The 23,788-nt window shown below is 60.4% G+C and overlaps 5 protein-coding genes across 5 annotated transcripts; 4 read left to right on the top strand and 1 right to left on the bottom strand.

Annotated features, from left to right (window-relative positions):
• Nucleotides 1-219: 219 nt before the first annotated feature.
• On the top strand, nt 220-785 carry MNEG_3701 (hypothetical protein; the record flags this gene model as incomplete). Its single annotated transcript, XM_014047827.1, has 2 exons — nt 220-266; nt 455-785. The coding sequence occupies 2 exons, from the start codon at nt 220-222 to the stop codon at nt 783-785; spliced, it is 378 nt and encodes a 125-aa protein (XP_013903281.1).
• A 5,701-nt stretch (nt 786-6,486) lies between these two features.
• MNEG_3700 (hypothetical protein) lies at nt 6,487-8,368 on the top strand (the record flags this gene model as incomplete). Its single annotated transcript, XM_014047826.1, has 5 exons — nt 6,487-6,615; nt 6,894-7,075; nt 7,489-7,683; nt 8,025-8,214; nt 8,366-8,368. 5 exons carry the CDS (start codon nt 6,487-6,489, stop codon nt 8,366-8,368), a joined length of 699 nt encoding a protein of 232 aa, XP_013903280.1.
• A 1,356-nt stretch (nt 8,369-9,724) lies between these two features.
• On the top strand, nt 9,725-16,835 carry MNEG_3699 (hypothetical protein; the record flags this gene model as incomplete). The annotated part of the gene is made up of 8 exons (XM_014047825.1): nt 9,725-10,386; nt 11,492-11,553; nt 11,712-11,764; nt 13,900-14,091; nt 14,207-14,424; nt 14,835-15,035; nt 15,314-15,689; nt 15,909-16,835. The coding sequence occupies 8 exons, from the start codon at nt 9,725-9,727 to the stop codon at nt 16,833-16,835; spliced, it is 2,691 nt and encodes an 896-aa protein (XP_013903279.1).
• Nucleotides 16,836-17,159: 324 nt separating this feature from the next.
• Nucleotides 17,160-20,803, top strand: MNEG_3698 (hypothetical protein; the record flags this gene model as incomplete). The annotated part of the gene is made up of 7 exons (XM_014047824.1): nt 17,160-17,189; nt 17,456-17,645; nt 17,859-17,983; nt 18,317-18,406; nt 18,684-19,038; nt 19,901-20,174; nt 20,599-20,803. The coding sequence occupies 7 exons, from the start codon at nt 17,160-17,162 to the stop codon at nt 20,801-20,803; spliced, it is 1,269 nt and encodes a 422-aa protein (XP_013903278.1).
• A 599-nt stretch (nt 20,804-21,402) lies between these two features.
• MNEG_3697 (hypothetical protein) lies at nt 21,403-22,312 on the bottom strand (the record flags this gene model as incomplete). Its single annotated transcript, XM_014047823.1, has 3 exons — nt 21,403-21,531; nt 21,825-21,952; nt 22,204-22,312. The coding sequence occupies 3 exons, from the start codon at nt 22,310-22,312 to the stop codon at nt 21,403-21,405; spliced, it is 366 nt and encodes a 121-aa protein (XP_013903277.1).
• Between the last annotated feature and the right edge of the window lie 1,476 nt (nt 22,313-23,788).

Below are 23,788 nucleotides of genomic sequence, written 5' to 3'. Positions count from 1 at the left end.
CACACACAGGCACGCACACGCACAAGCACACATGCACACGCACACGCACACACACACACACACGCGCACGCGCGCACGCACGCACGCACGCACACACACACACACACACACACACACACACACACACACACACACACATTAAAACACGTGCGCGCGCACGACAGGTTCTTTCTGGTGGCGGCAGATTATCTGCGGGCGCGCTGGGGTCCCTTCAAGGGCATGATCGACGTCCTCTTCACCGCCGAGGCCTACGGCCCCCCGCTGGAGTGAGTCATGTGCATGGCACGCGACCGTTGCATTGTGGTGACGACGCCACGCACGACGCCAGTTCGCGGCCGCCAGCTGGCGCGCGTGTCTACGCGGGCGCGCGGCGTAGGCACTGTTTGCTGGGGTCTCGTCCCCGCCCCTGCGAGGGTTTTCACGTTCTCTGCGCCGCACCCCCCCCCTCCCCTAGGGAGATCACCAGGCTCATCAGGGCGTCAGAAGGGGACGAGGAGGTCAGGAAGGCAACCGCCGAGGAGAAGTTTGGCCATCTCAAGCCGTTTGTCCTGCTGGACTCCTACAAGAACGAGATGAAGCTGCAGCTGACCGGCAGCGCGACGAACCCTTACGTGCACATGGGGGCCATGGGCAAGGGCGAATCGATCAAATCTTGCGCGGCGCACGTCGTGCACACGGGCACGTGGGCGTACCTTGACCCCAGGTCGTCTTCGCTGGGCCAGCCGCACCCATCGGGTACCCCTCCTGGTGGTTTGAATTCAGCAGCGAGCAGCCAACGGCCTTGAACTGTCAGAGTGAATTCCACATCCCCACAATCGTCCGCCTGTCCCAGCTTGCAAAGGAGGGGGACCTCAACCTCGACCGCTTCGCCCGTTTCCTGCATGAAAAGCCCAGCAGGCTCCTTGGCCCGCTCCGAATCTTTTTCGAGATCCAGCTTCTAGAGAAAATGATGGCGGCGCTGTTGGCGCACTTTGAGGTGCTGCGCGAGCTCGCGCCCGAGGGGTCTGCACCCCTCTCTAAGGCCGCGGCCTTGCTGTGTGTGTCTCTCGATGCAGCGCAGACTGGCGCACGTGCCGCGACAGGGGAGTGGAACGCCCTTTGCTGCGGCGATGATTGGCAACTCAGAGCGTGCACGAGCGCGGCCCTCGAGCACATGTATTACGCTTCAGTTGCCGTGGACGAGGCGCGTTGCGCCCTGGCTCGCGCGCAGGCTGCACTGAAGGACCAACCCGACGACCTGGACATTCGTATTGCCAACGTGGTGGCGAGTGCAGTCGCCAGCATGTGAGACCCATTGCATTTGTGGATGTTCACAGCTGTGCCCCACTTCCCCACCCCGCTTGCACAGTGGTGCAATATCGCCCTCTTTGGGCGCAGAGGGCGCGCGGCTGCCGCTTTGGCAGAGTGCTCGTGCCTGCCCGGCAGCGTCGATTGCCGCCCAGTGGCACAACAGCACCACGGCGTTTGACAGGCTCGCGCGCGTGCGGCGGCAACAACTTGCACACTTGCAGGTGGCAGGGTGCCTGGCGCCCGTCTTTGCGACGCTCGCACCTCGGCGGCGGGTACGCTGTTGCCCACTCCCCGCCCGTAATAGGCGCGATCTTGGTGTCAACCTCGCTGCAGCTGGGGCAGGGTTGAAGCTGATTGCGCGCTTGAGCAAGAATGCAAACGAGCGGAAACGACAGAGCAGGCACAGGGGGTCAATAATGTGGCAATCTACATACAAATTTATCCTCACATTAATGCACTGCACAGCACACGCGTCCAATAAATATGCATGTGTCGATGCATACATTCGTGTGTCGGCGCGTAGTTGCTCGCTCGCCCCCGTTGATGCAAGTTCAAGGTAGCCTCCATCGGCGCAGCTTTGCCCCTGCATGATGTCATTAAGCGGGTGGATGTACTATGCTGTGGTGGATGTTTTTGAAGGAGGGTTGGCATTGTGTTGTGCCCCGGCCACAAAGTAAACCCGTGACAATCGGCCAAGTTGATGTTGCATGCAGCTGCAGCAGCAGTTGTCGAGCTGGCCAGCAGGCACTGGGTCACACCCGTCTGGGTGAGTGGACTCCCTGCGTAAGGTCCCCAGGCCAATCTCGTGCTTGCTTTTCGATGGTGTTGAGAAATTATCCAGTGCGCACAACCTACTCCCCAAACGCCTCGACCGCACTCCAGCAGCCCCTTCGCTGAGCTCAGCAACTTCCTCCGCGCTTGGATTTGTAGGTGCTATCCAGAGCAGTTAACCGTGCCGGGTTCGCCCCCAGTGGCGAGTTTGGGTGCTGAGGGGGTCAGTTGCTGCGAGGTACGCGCGCTGGCTGGGGGCCATGCTTGGCACAGCTGGCGCGCCACCTACGGCACCAGCGCCAGCCGCTGCCGGCTGCGCTCAATGCCTGCTAAGAGGTGCAGTGCTGCCCTTCACCTGATGCTGGCTTCATCGCCATGCTGGTTACAATGCCAGGTCAAGCGTGCAGGCATCGCGTGCTGCCTGCCACACAACGCTCTCACAATCGCCGATGTAGCGTGCGCAGGCCCTGGTCCCCATGGACGCGCCGACATCAAGGCAGCAGCTGTTGCAGGCATTGCCTGAGCTGTTCCCAGGCGACGAAAATATTGGCTTTTGTGGTGATGCAGCAGAAATAATCTATGAGAGGACCGAGGATTGGGCTGCTGGTCTGCTGGCCCTGCCAAAGCCCTACAGGAAGGCTGCCATCAAGGCAGCTGTACAGGGTGGGTGGGCCTTTTTGTGATGCGCTGACGCAGTGCAGCAACTGCACAGTGTGTCTCATGTATCCAAAAGTCCTTGAGGGTGCTAAGTGGCAGTTGGAGGTGGTTCCAGTGGTGCCGCTGTGGTGCCGAGAGGGTGCCACGTGTTCACACGCGCTTGACAGCCGACACTGCTCTTATGCCTTTGCTGCCGTTCACCTCTTCCCCATGCCGCTCTCCTCCCCGCATGCTACGCACTACAACCTGCTGGCTCCTCTCCTCATGCTCGCATGGTATCCTCAATCCCGTCACTGCTGTCCGTGCACTGCAGGTGAGGCGTACAGCTTGCGATCCATCGTATAGCTTGCTGGCTTGCTGGCTCTGCTATGCGTGCAGCCTGCTTTCCAGGCTGCCACTGTGAGTGCAGCCTGTAAGTGCGCCTCATTCAAGCCACCTGAATGCCCGTGCTTACACCGCCCGCACACCTGCTGCTCTTCATCCCCGCCCGTCCCGTGTCGTTTCTTCCCACCTGCTCACTTTCCTCACAACTGACATGCCCCTTTGATTCGCATCTTCCCTTCACGGTTTTTGCATGGGCCTCTGCAAATGATCCACAGCAGCAGGTGAGATGCTGTGTTGCTGGGTTTGCAGTGTTGCTGGTGGCAAGCCTGCGGACCCTGTGTCCCCAGCCGTTGCTTGTGGAGCAGCAGTGAATCGATGCAGCAGCAGTCCCAGTTGTCAATAGCAACCGCATGCACCACCATGTGCAACACGCCAGCTGCCAATTCGGCCCTTCCAGTTGCAGTGCATTGCATGCATCCAGTCAGCTAGCAAACTAGCTTGCCATCTGCTGATCCTCTTTTGCAACAAGCAGGGGCATGACGCTTCACCGGGGCCTGCTCACAGCAGGCTTGCAGAGCACTGCATATGCGGCATGCTCGGGTCAGCAGGCAGCTCTGCAGCCCCGCAGTTGTGCTGCATGCCTCGTGTTGTGCCCACAAGCCTGCTTGACCTTCCGTTTGCGCCCTTCTCTCTACCTTCCATGGCTCCCGCCTGGGCTTCCTCCATCGTTCCACATCAGCAGCAGCAGCAGCAGCAGCAGCAGGTGGGTCACGCGTGGTTTTGCAATGGTGCTTGTGGCGATTCTGCCAACCTGCATCACTGGGTAGTTGCTTGTGGTGCAGCCATGAACTAGTTCCTGGTTGCCGTTCATGCGGCTGGTTTGCACATATGGCGTATGCAGGGCACTGACACTAGCACATAACATGCTGAGCCTCAAACTCTGCTGTGGAATTATGCATGACCCATCTGCACAACCCCACATGCTTTGAACAACCATTAGAGCAGCACAGAGTTCTGCAGCACCAGCTGCAGGGGTCAAAATGCCCTCACGCCTTGCAACAAATGCCACTGTATGGGGCTTGCGCTCAGCATGTGGCCGCCGGCATTTGGCGTGGGGAAGTCCTGCCTGTCTCCGCATTGGCTTCCAGACGATGCCAGAGGCAGGGAGTAGCCACCTGCCTGCAGCTCGGCCAGTGTGCTGGTGTAGGCATGTGCTGCAGTGGTTTGCGAACCACGTTGCATGCTTCGCAGCTGTGCCCAATTTGCCTCATCCTCTTCACCGGAAAGCCCATGACAACACTACTCACGTGGTGCTGCTGCCCTCGCCCTCCTCCTCCCACCTCCCCTGCCCTGCGCACATGCTGCGTCCCACTACCTGCTGGCTTCCTTCACGGTGCTCGTGTGACGTCTTTTTCCGTCCACCATCCTGTCCTTCACTGCTGTCCAGGCACAGGAAGAGGAGCATCAGGTGCGTTTCGTGTGCATCACAATCCAAAGCACTGACTGGCTGGCTGGGGCTCGGGCTTCATGGGGTTGGCCACAGCAAACGTTGCTGGTCCAGGTGGAGGGGGCGATGGATGCTGACCTTGGTTGAAGGCCCAGCTGCACCTTGCAAGTATGGTATGGCGACGACGCGTGCGCCTTTCGCAGCAAGCACACATGTTTCGCGCTCAGTTTGCCTCGTTGGCGTCACTTGAGTGCCTGCCAGTGCTGACACCACCTGCAATCCACATCCGTGCCTGTCCCATCTCGTCTCTTTTGATCTGCTGGCTTTCCTCCCCCTCCCCTCCCTTTCATCACCCTTATCCTCCCTTTCATCGCATGTGCCCTCATGGCTTTCGCCTGGGGCTCTGCAAATGATCCACAACAGCAGGTGAGGTCCTGCAGGGTTTTGCGATTGTGCTTGTGGCCAGCCTGCCGACCCTGCACCCCCAACCGCGCCTTGTAAAGCAGCCGTGAAACCATGCGGCAGCAGTCCCAGTTGCCGATAGTACTGTATGCACCACCATGTGCAAACTGCCAGCTACCACGCACTGCCCAACTGAACAAACAATTTGCGAAAGCTCTGCCGCACCACGCTGCATGCCGCCTCCGTACACTGCATCCTTTTCTACTGTTGCAGCTTTGCTCGCCCTCTGTCTCCTTGCATGTACCCTTCACGGCTGCCGCCTGGGCCATCATTTTCACAGCAACAACAGCAGGTGAGTCATGCACGGTGCTACTTGTGACCAGCCTGCGTTGCGCCCCACTGCTTGTGAAAGCAAGCGGCGGTATCCCATTATTTCCTGCCATTCTTGCTTTTGACTGATTTGACTCAGCTGGGGCCCCGGCTTCATGGGGTGAGCCACAGCAGACGTTGTTGGTCTGGGTCTGGGGGGATAATGGTAGTGCTAACCTTGGTTCCAAAACTTCCGATACTCATGCTGCTCGGCATCCCTGCCCCTTATTTCCCAACAAGCTTTGCTCGAACACCTGTCACACCCTGCCCTTTCATCACATCTGCCCTTCACGGCTTCCGCCCGGGCCTCTGCAAATGATCCACAGCAGCAGGTGAGGTGCTGCAGGGTTTGGGAACAGCCACCCGTTGACAGTTGAGCCCAGGTGCTGCTACACACGCTTGCCGCAGTGACTTCGGGACCATGCTGCACTCTGCCAATTGCGCCTCATCATCATCTTATTGCCCCTGCCAACACTGCTCACATGCCGCTGCTGCATTTCCCCTCCCCTCCTCCCTCCCTGGCTGTGTGTGGGCATTTGTCTGTCCATGATCCTGTCCTTTGCTTGTGCCCAGGCGTGGGAGCGGCAGCATTGTCCTGATTGCCCTGATTGTCCTGATTGTCCGTGCTGACACCGCCCGCATATCCTGCTGCGCTGCATCCCTGCACGTTCCATCTCGGCTCTTTTCTCCTGCTGGCTTTCCTCACACCCCCCACCCCACCCCTTTCATCGCATCTGCCCGTGATGGCTTTCGCCTGGGGCCCTGCAAATACACAGCAGCAGGTGAGATGCTGCAGGGTTCTGCCATGGTGCTGGTGACAAGCCTTCCGACCGTGCACCCCTAGCCACTGTTGTGGAGCAGCTGTGAAACCCTGCAGCAGCAGTCCCAGCTGCCAATAGTAACCGCATGCACCACCATGTGCAACATCCCTTCGCAACGGTGCTTGCGGCGATTTTGTCAACCTAGCATTACCTGCACTGCATCATCCCTGATTGCCAGTGCACATGCATGCTTCAACAGTCTGTACATGATAGAGCTTGGGACGAGTGGAGGGCAGCTCCTAGCACACACACTGCTTTGTTTGCCGGCAGCCTTGTAGTGCATGCCTGTTTTGCTTACCACCTGATGGATGCGCCCTTGCCAACCCTGACGCGATGCTGTTCTTGATGGCCATTATGAAATTTCCAGCTGGTGGGAATGGCGCGAGCCCCTTGATGGAACCCTTGATGGAGCTTGTCCACGAGGCAAGGGTGACCAACTTCTACCTGCGTCACCACGCCACAGCCCGGTACAAGTACACCACTAGCCAGGCAACACAGCACCAAGACCCCAACTTCAAGAAAGCCCTCATTGAGGTGAGTTTGCCTGCAGCCTTGCATGCCAGCACCCAGGCAGTTCACAAAAACGGCACACAAGTTTTCAGTGGGCCTTTCTGCAGCAATGTGCACTTTCACTGATTGTGCGCGTTGGATGCACTGTTCTGAGCAGGTGTAGTATTTGCATTGCTCAAAGGTGCCCATCCAAGCGCAAATGCTGTATCAGACCTTCATTCGGCAGTAGTTTGCATGTATGTAATAGTTTTTGAAACAAACACACCTTGGGTTGCCCTCCACCTTCCGCTGCATTTGTGCAGGCATACGGCTGCAAGTCCCCAACAGTCGAGTCCCAGCTCTTCTGCATGGGCTTGGGCAAGTTTGTGTCCAGCAAGCTGGTGTGCGCTGCTCACCTGTTCAAGTACGCATGGCGCATGGATCTTGCGCGGGTTCTTGGCTTCCAGAATATCAACGATCCTGCAAACGGCCTGATGCTGATCAAGTGAGCGTCTGCAGAATTTGTCTTGTGGGAGGTGACACTGCTTTTCATAGGGCAGCTAGGCGTACTGCAAGGGTTGTTGCGTTCATTGACAAGCTCGCCTCCCAAAGGCACGGCTTGGCAAGTTGATGAATGACGAGGTTCACTCGTCTACAAGGCCGGACTGTACACCTGGTATCAACTGAAGTAGGGTGCATGCAGAGTGCAGCTGAGTTGCATATTTGCCATCGCTTGAGGGGCTACAAGGCAGCAGTTTGTGTCTAGCATTGTCTCTTTGACCAAAGTGGCACATCATCGTCTTGCTACCCCGCACATGGCCCTTTCTAAACACAGATGATGCTGCATCTGAGTCCCTGTGACACTCAGCTCTTGTCAGCTGTGTTTGCCCACAGAGCTCATACGCTCGCACTTCGCAGGCCCATAGAAGAGGCCTTTGACAACGGCTACCTGTGCATCATTTGGGAGGGCGCACGGGGCGCAGGACGGTCTGACGGGCAGTACCGGATGTGCTGGCTGGGGGATGCAGAGCTGCTCATGCACGACATGAAAAGATACCCCTGGAAGAGCAGCGCTGAGAAGCTGCCTCAGGAACTCCAGGAGGAACTTCGAGGGTGAGTTTGTCTTGCTGGTAAGTCAGGAGAGTTCTGCATTGCGTTGCTGAGGGTGTGCTCCCAAGCCGCAGTGCATCTCAATGGCACAGCACTGCCTTTGCCTGGTGCATCAATCTCCTTCATTGGAAGCTTGTTTTGGGCATGCAAGTTTTGCGGCCAATCTGTCGAGTGCTTGCTTGCGTTGTTATGTCGGGGTTCCATCAGTGGCTCTTGACAATCTGCGTCCACAGTATCAGCTGCCTTTTTACAAAGGGCAGCACATCTCCACCCAGCAGACAAAGAGCAAAGTGGCGCCCGATTCCTGGCCTGTCACTAAGAGCCCGAACTTGCGCTGTGCGCAGGCTCATGAACGAGGATGGACGACCTCTGAGGTTCACGGACCTGGACGGCAAGGTGCTGTCGTTCAACACGGATGCACGGCCCTACAGGAGGTGCCTCGTGTTCCAGGCCCGATACGCCTTCAATCAGGCCCTGGCTGAAGGCCGCATCACACAGCAGCAACTGGCAGAGATCTCACCCCACCTGGTGTCAGTAAGCCCTCAAGCGTCGAACTTGGCGGTGCGTGAGTGGGCGCAGATGTTGCTTGCTGTAGTCAATCAATGAACCAATCAATTACACGCCATCTTCGACAAGGTGGCTGCCGCATAAACAACACCTACTGACTCTCCCAAATGAATTGCAGTAGCACTCTGAAGGTTATTCATATGTGCTGACATTGGTCCCCCCGCTACGTTGTGGAGTCCAGGGTGCACCCACCATCCATCGGCTTGCAACAAGCCGATGGTTTTTCAACTGACCAAGCTGCATGCTGGGCTTTCTTGCAGATGTATTGGCAGAGGTTGCCAGACGAGGGCCCGGACCCCCCACCTGACTCAGCCCCAGTGGAGGACTTCATCTACGAGCATGCTCCGGAGAGCCTTTCCGATGAAGAGGATGGGTAGCAGCAGGTGCGCTCCTGGTCTCCATAGCGCTACTTCAATAGCTGATGTTATGTGCCTGCTGCATAATGCACCATCATGGGTGCAGCTGTGTGCACCTCATTGTGGCTGAGGTTGCTCACCTGGGCAGCGGCCCGCTGAGCTCGCGCGCCTGACGGCAGTTTGGGGGGGCTTGCCTGTCTTTCCATGGGCTCCGGGCCATGGCAGCGCTTGGGAACGGCCACCTGTTGGGTGGCAGCTTGGCAGGGGCGCTGTACTGGGCACATCCTGCAGGGAAATCACGGACCATGTCGCATGCCCTGCAGCTGTATGCACGGTGTGCAGCAAGCGCGTGACCTGTGCCCAGGTTGCCTCGTCTTCACCATGTTATTTCAACGCTGACCCCGCTCACAAGCTGCTGCCGCCCTTCCTCCCTCCCCCTTCCCGTCGTTCCCCGTACGCTCTGCCCTTCACCGCCTGCTGGCCTCACCTCCCCCTGGGCGCGTGGCGCCTCCTGCTATTGTGCACGTCCACCATCCTGTCCTCACTGCTGTCCAGGGGCAGCAGGAGCAGCAGCAGGTGAGGCGTGCATCATGCAAGCTGTGCTGCTGGGCAGGGGTTGGGTGCGATGGGGTTGGCTCCTGCAGGTGTTCTTGGGCTGAGAGATGAGGGGCAGTGGCCAGGGCTACTGAAGTGCAGGCGCTTCCAGCCTGGGATGCCCCCTGCTTGGCCTCTCCTGTGGGGTGGGGTAGGGGGAATGCTACAGCATCAGACAGTGGTGGTGATGGTGCTGGCGGTGGGGAATGCTACAGCATCAGACAGTGATGGTGCTGGCGGTGGTGGTGGTGATGGGCTGGGTTGGATGGGCAGGATCTGTGGCGTGGCCAGGATGTGATGGCGCACACATGCATGCGCGGGAGGCGCCATCCTCCACACGCATTCCTTGAATGCACACACTCTGTCTTCCACGCTCTTCAGCACATACACGCACACGCTCCTTGTTCCACGCTTGACCCACACGCACGAACACATACACCACTCCCCCAAACGCACACACAGAAGCTTCAAAAAGCTTGCAGAGCGGAAGCGCGCCAACGCTACGAGCACCCCTTTTGAACCTATACATGGCCAACAACTCAACCTTCCGCCTGATGGTGCCAGACCTGCCGGCCACGATCGAGAGCTTCACTGCCTACACCAAGAGTGCACTTTTTCGCCAACATGCCGACGCCGCGGGGCTCTCCATCACTTCATCAAATCTGCTAGAGACCCTGCGCTGCGCCAAGGTGCTGCACTACACTAACTATGCGGAGGCGGGGGTCGTCGCCGGCCCAACGGGCAGCACCGGAGTCTACATCCCTCAGGACACCGCCGCCCACATGCTGCACAAGTTGCTGCGTGCGTGGGAGCTCCTTCCCGACTACCCGGCTGGCGTCGCGACCGAGACCAAGCACACCAAGGAGCAGATGGAGTTCTTGGGCGCACGGCTGAATGCTATGGTCAAGCGGGTGCACAAGGCGTCGCCTGGCGGGGGTTCCATCATGCCAACGGCAAATCAGTGGTGGAAGAGGGAGGAGGGGCAGGAGCGGCGCGAGGCGTTCGAGGTGCTGCAGAGGGTGTGGCGCGCGAGCGGCCAGGCTGGCGACGAGGCCGCATGCAACAAGCTCAAGTCCAACATTCTGTCCCAGTACTCATCGGCGTTTCGGGAGTGGGTGGCAGAGGAGGAGGCAAGGCTGCAGCGAGATGAGGCGGCGTCAGGCACGCTGCCCGCGGTCGGCAGCGCAAGGTGCCCGAGGGCGGGCGCCGTGCTATGGAGCAGAGTCAGATGGAAAGGCTGATGCGCATGGTGGCGGCTTTCAACTCGGCAAGCAGAGCATCTGGTGTTTCATTTTCTATAGATGAGGCTGGCATGCTGTCCATGCACATCCCTGATGAGGCTGAGTGAAGCTTGTAAAATCATGGTGGAGTCAAGACATGCGGTTCACACGGGGCTCAGCGGCGCGCAAGGGGGGTGGGAGCCGCCTCTTGCTCGGGGGTGGCTGTGATGTTTGCTGTGAAGTTCAGCTGTAATCAATTACGGGTTTGTCATCAGTTCCACAGGAAGCTGCTATCAGGAACATGGGGGCTGTAATCGGTTGCGGGTCTGTAATTAGTTGGCCGATGGCAGCGATGCTATGGCATAGAGTAACAATGATGATGATGATGAATCAGTTACACAGGGGACTGCCCTTGACCCCCACCAGCGCCTAAAGGGTTTGGTGGGGGCTGCCCCCTTGCTCAGAGGTGTTGTAGTGCCCGCCCCCTAATGCACCTACTGTGGCAAGGAAGACAAGGGAGCCGTGTGGGAGAGGCTGTACGAGTTCATACAGTCGCTGACGGCCACGACGACGCCGGAGGAGCGCAGCCTGCTGCGCGTACACGTCGCGATTGACCAGGAAAGTGCAAGCTGGCACAAATGGCCGTGCTCATTGTGTCCAGCCAAGCATGCACCCGCAGCAAAATTGCACTTGCAGAAACATGAACTGCTCTTGCAGTCTCCAACTCATCGGCCGTCACTGCTGTTACCGTGTCCTGCTGCAGTTTGACATCATGTTTGATAACGGCGAGGCGCGTGCCAAGATCCAAGCGGCGCTGGCAGGCGTTGGCGTGGAAACAGCCTTCACGCTCCTCAGGTGCCAGGCGTACCGCCTGACAGCAGGCATCAGAGGGCGGCACAATCATTACGATGATTACCTCTTGTATTCCAACTCATTTCCAGAATCATCAGCTGTGACGATGCGCAACACCTTGATGATGTACGGGGGAATGTGTCAGCGCCCCTTTGGTCCGGACCCCGCTGCCGCCGCACCCCCTGATAATGCTGCCACACCCTGGATTTCCCTCAAAATTAGGTCCCCCTTTCGGCACAAGATCTGTCACATCTGGGCGCACCTAGCGGAGGCCGCAGTGGCAGGTGCGCCGGACAGCGGGTCTGCAGCCTGCGGCCGCTGCCTGCCTGCTGAGTTGACCAGACCGTTTGACCAAGCGTGCATCAACGTCATATAGGGCCACTTGCATAACCAATCTACTCACAGCTGTCCTGCTTTGTTATTCTCCCCCCAATTCTCACAGACGGCGCAGATTTTTTTGTGCTTCTGGGTGATGACATCAAGGTGCTCGAGCGGGTGCGTGCATTTGCTGCGGGCAGCCCACTACCTTCACGCTGCGCCCTGCCACACACACCTTCTCTTTAACTCCTAAACTTTATCCCTTTACACAAAGCTGGACAGGGTTTCGGGCTCTTCTTTTTGGTAGTTTGCGCACATTGAACAACCCTTCTATTGTTCCCGGAAGTGTTTGGTTAGTCAAACGCAAAAAACTGCTGGTGGCCCGAATGCGAGCCTTTCGGGCCATGCGTCATTTGCTCGGAAACTCTGGTTTGAAGTTTGTGAACCAAACCATTCAAAAGCTTTGGAAATTGTCTGCTCAAACCACGCCTTCTTTGTGGTCTCTGGCCAGAGGTATGGATTCTCTTCAAACAAGTGTGTTCTTGAAAAGCAATTTTGTGTGTACTTTGACTGCAGCGTCTAAGGCCCTGATTCCACGGGGCTTCTTATCGCTCTTATCGCGGGCAAATCTGGAAGAAAGATTTTGCCAAATCGATAACCACAATCCACGAGCGTGATATCGATCAAAACTTCAATAACCCTCATATTAGCCGGACCCATTCATATCGATGGGGGTTGGGCACTTCAAAACGAATGAAACCCAAGGCCCCCATATGTAGGGCCCTTCCGGCCTTCAAGTAGCCGCGATCAACAACACAAAAATTACCAAACATCCCTTGCCCACTACACACCCCGAAGCCGCCTCCTGCGCTATCTTACGGTCCCTCCCCGACATAAATGCCAACCAGCCCTCCCAGCGCCCCACGTCGTCATTTGGCCACGACGATCGCTCCCTGGCTTCCCAGCAATGGCCACGCTTCCGGCCTGAACACCGGCCGAATCAGCATTGAATTTCGTGGGCTCTTGGTTGCAGGATGCCTTACCAGAACCAATGAGAATAACTAGGATGGCTGGGAAGCCAGGTGGCAGGCAGATCAAAGAAAGGTACATATACAACCATCCGTGAAGAATGGCTCCACCGCAAAACGCTGATATCAAAACGATAAGGGATTCGTTTTGAGGTGTTTGCCCCGATTTGACAGGCCTCGTGGAATCAGGCCCAATTTGATAATTTGATTTCTCAAGGAAATTGTTCTTTAAACCGTCGTCCGATTCAAAAGAGCCGGAGCTTCCATAGCACAGCCAGCTCCCACCCCTCCCGCAGAATAAGCTCGGCGCTCAGGACTTGCAGCGCACGCAGCTCAAAAGGTTTTGGTATCATTAGTTGAACACTCGGGACAGCCCAGACAGTCACAGGAGGCAGCCGGGCGAGCAACCTCTGCCCGCACTACGCGATCTGGACACCCGCCCCGCTGGGCATGTTCGCGCCCGACAGCGGTCGCAAAGGTATCTTCATACTTGAAGCAACTCATACGGCTCCTTCCCGCGCCGAACGGCGTCAACGCGCCTTGGCCCCCTGCCGCGCACCGCGCGCCGCCGCTGCCGCGCTCGAGGGCGGCGCCGGCAGCCGCAAAACAACAGAATGGATCCCTGTGTATGAGTGAGTCTTCGAGGGCTGCTGGAACCGGCCGCGGCGGAGTGCAGCCAGGTGTGCGCGATTGCGCACTCAGCGCCCAGGAGATGGACAGTGACATCACATGTTGTCCACGCACTTGGGCATGGACGGCCAGCCAGCAATGTGTCGTTGAAAGGCACAGCGGAGCTGGCAGGCCGTGCCGGCGCAGGCTCACGTATGCGGAGAGGGGGCGGCCCCGCAAGCGTCGCTGCTGGCAGCGGGTTGGCCGAGCTGTCGCAGCGGCGTCGGGCGCATGCCGTCGTTTTGGCCAGCCCTGCCAGCGCTCAGGCCATGGAAAGCCAATAGGCCCTGAAGATGGCAAGTGAGCGCCGTTCCGTTGCAGAGGAGGCCGTGTGGCTGGGGGCGCATGCGGCAGCGCGGCGCGGTGAAGCGGTCCAAGAGTGCCGCATTTGTGACGGTGGTCAAGGGGGCATTGGTGGCGCCCGCGCAGCACGAGTCGAGAGGTGAAACATGTGGGTAGGCGTCGATGGGTTCTGAACCACCAGTATTTTATAGCCCGTTCGCTTCTGCCCCGCATTGCCGCCTGGTTTGGTCTCGCTTGCTCATCCCCTCCCCTCTGCAACACCCCTCTGCCTCCGCTGGTGCAGGTCTCACCCTGTACTTGCCGCTCAGCCAGATGTTGGTGCCGGCGGTGGCGGCTTGCGCGCCACTGGCTTCCAATTTCTACTCACGTAGGCAGCAGCGGGGCTTGCCTGATGTTCAAGGCGGTGGCGGGATCGGCGGCCTCGGGAGCGGCGATTTTGGCAGCGACGAGTTTGGCGACGGGATCGGCATCGCCCGGCCCAGCGACGGCCGCGGCCAAGAGAGGGTTAATGAATCATGGCCATACAGGAGATGCAACACTGCTGTCGTATCGTTTGTCTTGCCCTGCACAATTTGATTCACAAATCTTTCCGGCACGCACCCCTGCCCCTCCTGATCAGGGCTGGAAGGCGGAGATTGAGGCGCAGTTTGCGGCTATCTCTGAGGCGCGCGACCTGCCGTTTGGATGTGCCTGCTTCTGCTTCAGCGACACATCTTTCCCTGTCTTCCCTATGTTCCCGGTCATGCACCGCTGGCACCTGGACACCTTTGGAAAGCTCTTTCCACCTCAACTCGTCAACCAGCACGGCGACCCTTTCCTCTTCGAGCTCTATCGGAGGTGGCCGGGGCAGCCACTTGGGGGGCTGCAGCTGGGTTTCTACGGTCCGACCCTAGGCTAACTGAGTCAGTTTAGTTTAGGGAACAGCAGCTCAAACACGCAAGTAGCTAGACCAGCAGGGGTAGGACGGGCTTTGTTAATAACCTGTGGAGGCTGCATGCATGTTCAAGTGCGCTCAAGGCTGTTCATGTGTGCCCCTGTGCGCGCGCGCGTGCGCAGGCATGGAGGCACACATCGACACATGCATGTGCGCGCGTGCACACACTCACACACACACACACGCACACACGCACGCACGCACGCACACACACACACACACACACACACACACACACACACACTGCATTATAAGCAAACGCCTGGACACAAATATCATGCTGCCACACTTTCTACCTCCCGTTCCTTTGCAGGTGGGGTGCTAGCGTCTTCGCGCCCTCGGCAAGCCTCATCAACGGCGTCGGTGGCCTCGGGACTGCACGCTACTGCAAGCAGGGGGCGCCTTGGCGGGACGCTCTGCTGTCAGATGCAATCGCGGTGCTGGGGCATGCGCTGGGCCCAGCGGCTGCTGGGCGCCAGCTGCGCTGCCTCAGCGTGGTCGTGCCGACCTACAGGTTGGTAGGGGGGTCGTCCCTGTGCGCAGCTTTCAGGGTGGCTGGCTGAGCATGGCTGCTGCAAATCTTGAGGCTCAAGCCTCCTGTCCAGTCACAGGCTACTGTGTTCAACCATACGCAACCGCAATGGACAGCACCACCCCAGCCCCATCCTGATGGCCAGTCTCCACCGACCCTAGAAGGGGACCCATCCCGGCACCGCCGCCTCTGTCGGAACAAAACAATTCACCAGCCTCCACGCAAGCAAGCCCAATCAAACCCACCCACACCCCTCACAGGTGCAACCTTGGCGCCCTGCGCCGCATCACCCAGCTGCGCACGTCGCCCGCCGCCCGCGCGTCGCTGCACACGCTCGTCGTCGTCGACGACCCCTCCTCGCCCGCGCTGGCAGATGTGCAGGCGCTGCAGGATTGGAGCCCAAACCACCTCGTGCGCGTGTACGTGCAGCTCGCCAACATGGGCGCCAGCGACGCGCGCAATCCGGGAATGGCGCAGAGCTTTGGGGACTGGAACGTGCTGCTGGACGATGACGTGGCGCCTGACGAGCAGCTGCTCGACGCCTACCTGGGCGCCACGCTGCGGCATCCCCACGCCAAGGTGTTCGTCGGCCTGACCCAGCTGCCACAGCCACACTCCATGCAGCAGCACGCGCTGGTGGGTCATGCTTGCGGGGGATGCGGGGGTTGAGTGCCCTGAGCTGACATCATTGGTGAACGTCGTTCAATACAGACTCCTTTGACTTGCTCGCTGGTGTTGACGCAGAGCTTGTCTTTGCTTTTGACAGCAAAAAGGCGCCATAGGCAGTGGTAGTCCCCGCTGTGGTTTTACGTTTGCCAAGACCTTGAAACCTCCTGTGCTTTGCAAAAATTCCAGGTGGCCTCCCAGATGACTTTCTTCGTCTCCATCGCGGCCCGCGAGCCCACCCCGCCCTGGGGTGTGACGGCCAACCTCTGCGTCCCCGGCCGCAGCAACAACACCGTCTGGTTCAGCGGGGCCTACCCCAAGACCGCCGGCGGCGAGGACGTGGACTTGTGCTTGCGGCTCAAGGCGCTCGCCGCCGACAAAGATACAGCCATCGTGGCGGTGCCTGAGGCGAAGGCGGTGCACCCGTTCTGGGGCGGCGTGCTGCGCCAGGTCGCGGGCTGGGCTTCGGGCGATGTGCTCTGCCTTGAGGCGCTGCCGCACACCACGTTCCGCGCGCTGCCCAACTGGGCCGAGGCGACACTGCTGCTCGCGCTCTCCATGGCGGTCAGCGCGCCGCCGCTCGCCGGCGGCCTGGATGGCCGAGGCATGGGGGAGCGGCTGGTGCTGCTGGCGGCCTGTGCTGCAGCCATCATGGCCGTCGAGCTGACTCTGGGCGTCGTGTCGGTGCTGCCGCGCGTGCCCGCGGCCCTTGCGCCGCCACGCCGCATGGCGATTGCTATGCTGGCGCTGGTGCCCGCCCTGGTGCAGGACCTTGTCCGGCTGCGCTGCAAGCTAGCGCGGCTGCGCTTCACGCAGATCTGCGTCTGCTTCGACTGGATGGACGGCCAGAGCGACCACATCGCGGCGACCCAGTTCGGCCTTCTCGTCCGCAACGTCTGCTGGGCTGTCGCCGTGTGCTGCGTGCTTTTCTGGTCCAGGCTGTCGGCCGGCGCGCTTGCTCTGGCCGGGTCGTTCCTGACGGCGACAGTGCTGCTGTTCGCGCGCTCCCAGCGCATCGACCATCGGCGTCTGTTCTGCCGCGACTACCTGTCGGCCCTGCGGCCGCTACCGCTGCCAGAGGACGGGCCTGTGCCGTTTGTGGTGCTGGCCTACTAGAGGACCGGCACCAACCTGCTGTGCGGCATGCTGCACAACCACCCAGAGGTGCGACTGGGGGCGCCGGAGTCGGCGTCCATCAGCCTTCTTTGAAAATTATCGTTTGAGATTTAATTCCTGTCGGCATTTGTATGTGGCAATACCTGTCTGCAGAAGTTCACAATGGGCTGGGGGGCTGAACTGCACTCATGACTGCTGGTTCAGCAGCCGCAGCAGCTGCTGCTGCTGCTGCTGCTGCTGCCGCCGCCGTAGCCGCCGCTGCCGCTGCTGCTGTTGCTTCTGCTCAATTGTGGTGATCCGCGCGCCCTGCCTGGGCAGGTGCTCATGCACAACGAGGTCTTCAACGAAGCCAAGGTGCGCGCGCGCCTAAGGTGCCTGTGGGTGGGGAGCTGGGAGCTCTGAACATGTCAGGTTTCAGCAGCTGCGAGAGTGCGGCAGATCCATCCTGCACAGCTATGCAATCACACTTGCCTGACCCTTGATTGCACGCATGTGCCCGTGCTCATGCCAGCAGGAGCAAAGGTCAGTGGCACCGGGTTGCCCATGCGTTGCAGTGATCCACCTTGCCCCCCATGCCACCACCCTGCTTGCTGTTCGTGCCGCAATCACATAACCCTCAGATCTACTCCTTCAATGAGGCTCTTTTCCAGACTTCACCCGGGTGGGACTGGGACGTCTTCTTGCGGGACGAGGACCCCCAGCGCTTCCTGGTGGAGCTGCTGCAGCTGCGCCCCCACACGGAGGAGGAGCAAGGGCAAGCGGCGGCCGGCAAGGGCTGCTGCAAGGCCGTCGGCTTCAAGCTCTTTCCAGGTGAATGGCCGTGCGCGGGAAGGGCGCTGGGCAGCAGCTACGTAGCGCCAGCTGCGCCGCTTGCTTTGACCTTTCTTGCAGTTGGTCAGACCTTCCTATCCCCACTTTGGTGTGTGGGGATCTTGCTTACACGGGCATGATCCACTATCAACGACAAATTTTAGCATGCGCCTTGCCGCCTCGCGTCTTGCTGCGCGTTGCTGTTGGCCGCAGAGCACTGGAAGGGCGCCACCACGGCCGTGTTCCAGCGCCTGCTGGTGGACCCGCGCGTCAAGAAGATTGTGCTGCGGCGCAGCAACCACCTGGATGTCTACGCCTCCAAGCTGAGGGCGGACAAGGTCGGCAGGGGAGGGTGAGCCGCAGTGCAGGCCTGACGCTTGCTTGCCACTCACCGTGGCAAGCGTCAGGTCGTGACAAAATGCAGAAGCCCTGTGGGCCGGCGTGCGCCGTTTGCTGATGGTGTGGGGCTGCTGTGGTATTTGAATCATGAACAGAAAGCTGGCTGCTGCCGGTGCTGCGACTGCTGCCGTGTCTGTTGCCGTTGCTGTTGCCGCTGCCGCAACAATTGGCCGCCCTTTGAGACAATTCCGCCACTGGAAACATTTGCAAGGTCCATCACAGGTGCTTTGGCCCTCACCAAGCCACCCTGCTGCTCGCGCGGGGCCCCACAGACAGGTGCCTACATCGGCAAGCGGCTGGACGAGATCCCCTTGGAGGTGGACGTGGCCGCCTTTCAGGGCTTCGTGACCCACTATGATCAGGTGGGTCCCCGGGTATCCAGTCCTCCTCTATAAAACCTTCATGCATTAAGAGGCGTTCATGAGTGTTCTTTCCACTCCGCTCGCAAAACACAGCGATGGTTTAGAAATGCGCTGGGGGCCTGCCCACGTGTGCACATGCGCTTGCATGCATCGCGCTAATCCTGAAATAGTTGAGTTCTCCCTGTCATCACTCCCTTCCACCAGCTCCAAAGCCACCAATGGGTACACAACATGCCCGTGGTCTGCATCACATCACCATCCGCCCCTGTCCACACAGGTGTATGTGTACTACGACACTCTGTTGGGGGGCCAAGGCCACGCCAGCGTCCTGCGCATCAGCTACGACGAGCTCGCCGCCGCGTTCACCGGCGACGCCGGCGTTGGCGGCGGCGCCACCCGCAGCGGTGCAGGCGGGGCCAGTGACGTGGGTGGCTGCTGCGCGGCGCGCCGGATCCAGGCGTTCCTGGGCGTCGCGGCCGCGCCGCCCAAAGCGTTGGCCGTGACAGTGAAGCAGACGCGGCGGCCGCTGAAGGAGGGCATTGAGAACTTTGACAACGTTGCGTTCGCATTCAAGTGCACGAAGTATGCTGGCTGCTTCGCCTGCCATGACGACGGGGACGGCCACCTCAGCTGTTGAAAGGGCTGGAGATGCCCGGCAGCTCTCAAGGGGTGTAACCGTCGCAAGGGAGGCAGGGACTGCCTGCATATGTTTGTCGGCAAATTTCCAGCGCCCTTGTGGCGCAGCAGCGGGTGCACCCGCTGCTTTGTGGTGTTGCAGCGGTCCTCAACGACTTCCAGAAGGCATCCTCGCCAATCCCACCAGTCACTGCGGTCGGCATGGGTCACGCGTCATCCATTGCTGATCGCGTAGGCGTCCCAGGCCAATCCTTCAACACAAGTAGACCTCCAACCTGTATGACGCGACACTTTCTCGTCTTTGCGCACGCCGACCACGCGTGATCTAGCCCGATATGAGCAGCAAGGGTCAAGGCCTGCTGCACAGGCACGAGGAGATCCGTCTCGCCCTCCGTTTTTTCTTACAGAGCCTCTACAAGCACAAGCAGCAGGGCACCCTGCCCGACAAGCAGCAGGTCATCTTCGACTTTGCACGCTACAAGGGCCTCAGGCCGGTGGTGGACAGGCTCAGCACGCGACCTCCACAAGTGCAGCCGGCGGCCAAGGAATCGCAGTAGTCGCCGCCGCACGGGTGACACGGCCTCGCGATTGCGCACCTCGCACGAGCGGCTTTGCGCGCGGCAATGGCTTCCTCGCAGCACACGCAGCGGCAGCGGCAGTGGTGGCAGCAGGGCCCCCTCGAGCCAGCCTGCACCCTCCTGCAAGGCTTCCAGCAGAGTATTCAGCGGTTTGCGGCGTCGCCCCCGTGGGCACATCAGCAGCATCACCAGCAGCAGGAGCAGCGGCAGCACCACCACCAGCAGCAGCAGCAGCATCAACACCAGCAGCAGCTTGACCACCATCATCAACAGCGCACAGGCACTGCAGGCGGCGGCAAGCAGCAGCGCGCGCCCACGGCCTCCGCCGGCGCGGAGGCCCCGCCGCGCCGCGCGGAGCGCCACGCGGCGGCACCCCAGCACGTCACCCGCGAAGAGCTCGGGCGCGCGACGTGGGTGTTCCTGCACACGCTCGCGGCGCAGTTCCCGAAGCGCCCGACGCGGCAGCAGCAGCGGGACGCGCGCAGCCTGATGGACGTGCTGACGAGGATCTACCCCTGCGCTGACTGCGCGCGGCACTTCTCAGAGATAGTCAAGTGAGTCAGCCGGGCCGGCCCTTTTCGCGATGCCTGCCGCAGCGGGAGGCAAATAGGACGGGTGCTGGGGGATGACCACGGCTGGGGCGATCGACTCGCGGTCGGCGGGCGGTAGAGGGCTTTGGGGGGGGGCGGTGTCGCCAGGCAGCTGACGACGCATGTGGGTGCCTGTTGGCGGCTGCCTTGAGGGCAGCTGTCGCCCATGGCTGCACGGCAGTCCCTGCCCTCAAAACGAGGAGCGGGGAGGGCATTGCTCGCGGGCGGGCAGCGTGGTCCAGTGGCGCGCATGATGTTGTGCAGGCGGACCTGTCCACGCTGCCAGGGACCGCAGCACCCCTGATCCCATCTGCCCGCCCGTGAGCTTGGCCTATTCCGCACTTCCACCTACACCCCTCCCCAAACACAAACCAACACACTCCCAAAGGGCCGACCCGCCCGCCGTTTCAAGCGGCCACGAGTTCCAGGCCTGGATGTGCCGCGCGCACAACACGGTCAACCGCGCCATCGGCAAGCCCACCTTCAACTGCGACCTCGCCGCCTCCCGATGGGCGCCGCTAGACTGCGACGCGACCGGCGCCAGCAGCTGCGACCTGTCTGTCGGCGCGGCGGCGCCCGCGAGGCGGCGGTAGGGGGGTGCGCTGGCCCATTGGCGGGTCGGCGAACCAGCGCCGTGCTTGGCGCTGGCGGTGATGCGCTCTGATTTGTGGGCGGCCGCCCAGCCCTCATATTGCAATACCTTCCGTCTCAATTTACTTTTTGCGCATTTGTTGAATTGGTTTTCGGCTGCAGCGTTTTTGTTTTCGTCTACATGTAAAGGAAAGAAACGATCACGTCAGCAGGCTCCCAGCCTGCTCACACCGGTGAATCACGTTTGTGATAGGGGCCCTCGCTTTGTATGAGTCACGAAGTACACGTGGCTTAAAGCTTCCTGCCAGGCCTTTACACTGTACACAGGGCGCATCATCACAGCGCCATCAATCAGTGAGTGCCGCCTCTCAGCGGCACCTCAGCGCTGTGCAGCCACAGACTGGCGTACGCACAAGAAAGATTCCTCACATATACGTAGCAGGTTGCCCAGACCTCTCAGCAAATTAAGTTGCCGCTGCAGCTGCGGCCCTTGCAACCCTGCTCTGGCCCCCTTCAGAATGCCACGCCAGCGCCAGTCGCCCGGCACCCTCGTGACGCCGCTCGTGTTTGGCGACGAGACATGCACTGGGAGAACATCTGGTCACCCCGGGATGATCTTGGCGGCCACGTCCCTGCCTGCGTCCAGGACGCCCCGCAGGCCCCGGGGCAGCAGGTCCCGCGGGGAGCGGCGGGCCTTCTCGCCGGCGGGATACACAGAGTTGTAGTGCACCTGGCGGATGGGGGAGGCGATGTGCATGTGTGAAAACGTGGATATATGTGGTGACCTGTGTGTGGGTGTTTGTGTTTGTGTGCGTGCAGCCGTGTGTGTCAAAGTTTGGTTGTATGCGGCTGTGTGTTGGTGCGCAAATACACATGAAGAGCGAGGTAGGTTATGGACCCTTGTGGATTGGGGTGACGGGCCCATGCGACCCATCAAGCATGCTGCCCCAGGGCACGTGGCCACCATCGCCGCCGAACCCCTCTCCCCAGCCCTACGCATACTGGCAGCCCAGTGACCCGCACCTCTGCCCAAAAGCTCAGGTGCAGGGCGCGTGCAACAAAGGCGGGGTTCTCTTGGACGGGGTCGATGGCAATGACACAGTTTTCAAGGAACGACGTTATCACAAAGATCTTGATGCCCCACGCATCAGCTGCGGGATGTGGCCAGACCATGGGGGAGGCGTGATAACTAGGGGTTGGAAGCAGAGTGCCATATCCTGGTGGCAGTGAAGACCTGACGGGCGGTTGTAGTTAGCAGTCTCACAACCGCAGCGGTTTGGCGTCCAGCATTTCTTCACCCTGATGTTTTGCCGTGCGAGTCAGAAGGCAGCCACGCACCCGCCAGCACCCCGGCACTCACAGCCGCACCCAGCCCCGAAGCTCATTGTGGTGCCCCACCCACCTGCCGCCTGCAGCGTCACATGGTCGCCCCATGTGCCCAGCCGCGCCATGCCGGCGATGTAGGGGCCGTACGGCTCGGTGACATAGCCGCTGTACCGCCCCGGGTGCATGTGCAGCTGCTGGCAGACGCGGGCGCGCACTGCCGCGTGGTGGTCTGGGCTGCGGTACAGCTGGTCACTGAGGGCCCGGAACTAGGGAAGGCAGTCATGGGGCAGTCGAACGACAATTATACTTTTGGATGGAAACGTCGTGAAGCGCAACTTTGCCGATTGAGTATCTGAAAGCCTTGCCTGACTTTGCCACAATCATGGGTGGCTGCTAGCTCCTGAACAGCTCTACAGCTGCTGCGACAACCCCAAAAACAACCTCACGCGTCTTTCATCACAGCCCACCTTGCATTGCAACTCACAACGGCGCAATGCAGCATCCAACACCCACCGACAACCACTGCAACACACAGGCCATGCGAGGTTGGCACGCTTAGAGTTCCAAAAGCGCAGCTACCTGGCAGTTGCCGTCCCCTTGGACCTCCTTCTCGCACAGCCCGTAGAATGCCAGGCGGTGCAGCAGCCGGTCGCGGTCGCGGCTCCTGCCCCAGCCGCTCAGCGCACTGGGGCGCACCGGGTTGAGCCGCGGAACCAGCTGTCGGCAGGCACGGGAGCGTGGCGGGGCACGGCGGCAAGGGTTTGCTTGACAGCTTGGGCAGGTTGTCGGGCAGCGGACGTGCCTCGGGGTACGGGAGTGTGCATGCGACTGTAATCGCCGGCAGCGAACAGGCTGACAGAGCCACAAACAACGATAAGGCCGCCTGCATGTCGCAAGCGAGGGGGCTGTCGCGCACCAAGTGCGGCTGCTGCCTTATATAACGATCCCGGCTGGCCTTGCCAACCCCACCTGGCAGAGCCTCGACCCCGAGAGCTGTGTGCGGATGAGTGCATCCAGGTCGCTCGCCACCGACACGTCAGGGGGTTTGTGGCCGCCTGGGCGCGTTGGTGGCCATCAGGCGGGCAACGGCGTCAGGAGTGGCCCATTCACGTGAGGGCATGGCGTGGGGTCTGGAGGCCTGCTGACTGCAGCCGGCAGGCAGGCAATGGCACCTTTCATGCCAGAGCCGCAGCCGCTTTGATTGCCAGCGCAGCGACATAGCTCAGGCCAGCACGGCCTTGATGTGTGCAGCCGCCCAGTTGAGCAAATGGCGGCCCCGCTGTAGCGCCTGCACAGTGCTGCAGCCGACCTGCTGCCGCGGCTGCTGTTGTGTCAAATTTCCTTTGCTGCCCAACACAGCCAACTGGCTCCGGTCAACCCTGTTGCCCTACCGACAGCCGCTCTGCCAATAACAGCCGGGCCGCGCTGCCAATAAAAGCCCAACTGCCCCTGCCGATAAGCGCGCTGATGCCAAATCCCCTGCCAACAGGCGCCTTGCCGGTGCGCAATGCTCACAAAGGCGGTCCACCTCATCAGAGTGGACCTGCAGGGCCAAGGCAGCGTCCAGCGACGTGTCCGGCCGCGGCGGCGCCGCGGCTGCTGAGGGTGAGCACCAGGTGTGCAAAGGCGAGAGCGGGGTGCATAACGTCGTGATCGGCGGG

The sequence above is a fragment of the Monoraphidium neglectum genome (genome assembly GCF_000611645.1).
Source record: "Monoraphidium neglectum strain SAG 48.87 unplaced genomic scaffold scaffold00478, whole genome shotgun sequence".
Taxonomy (NCBI): Eukaryota; Viridiplantae; Chlorophyta; class Chlorophyceae; order Sphaeropleales; family Selenastraceae; genus Monoraphidium; species Monoraphidium neglectum.
This window is presented reverse-complemented; position numbering and strand designations above follow the sequence as displayed.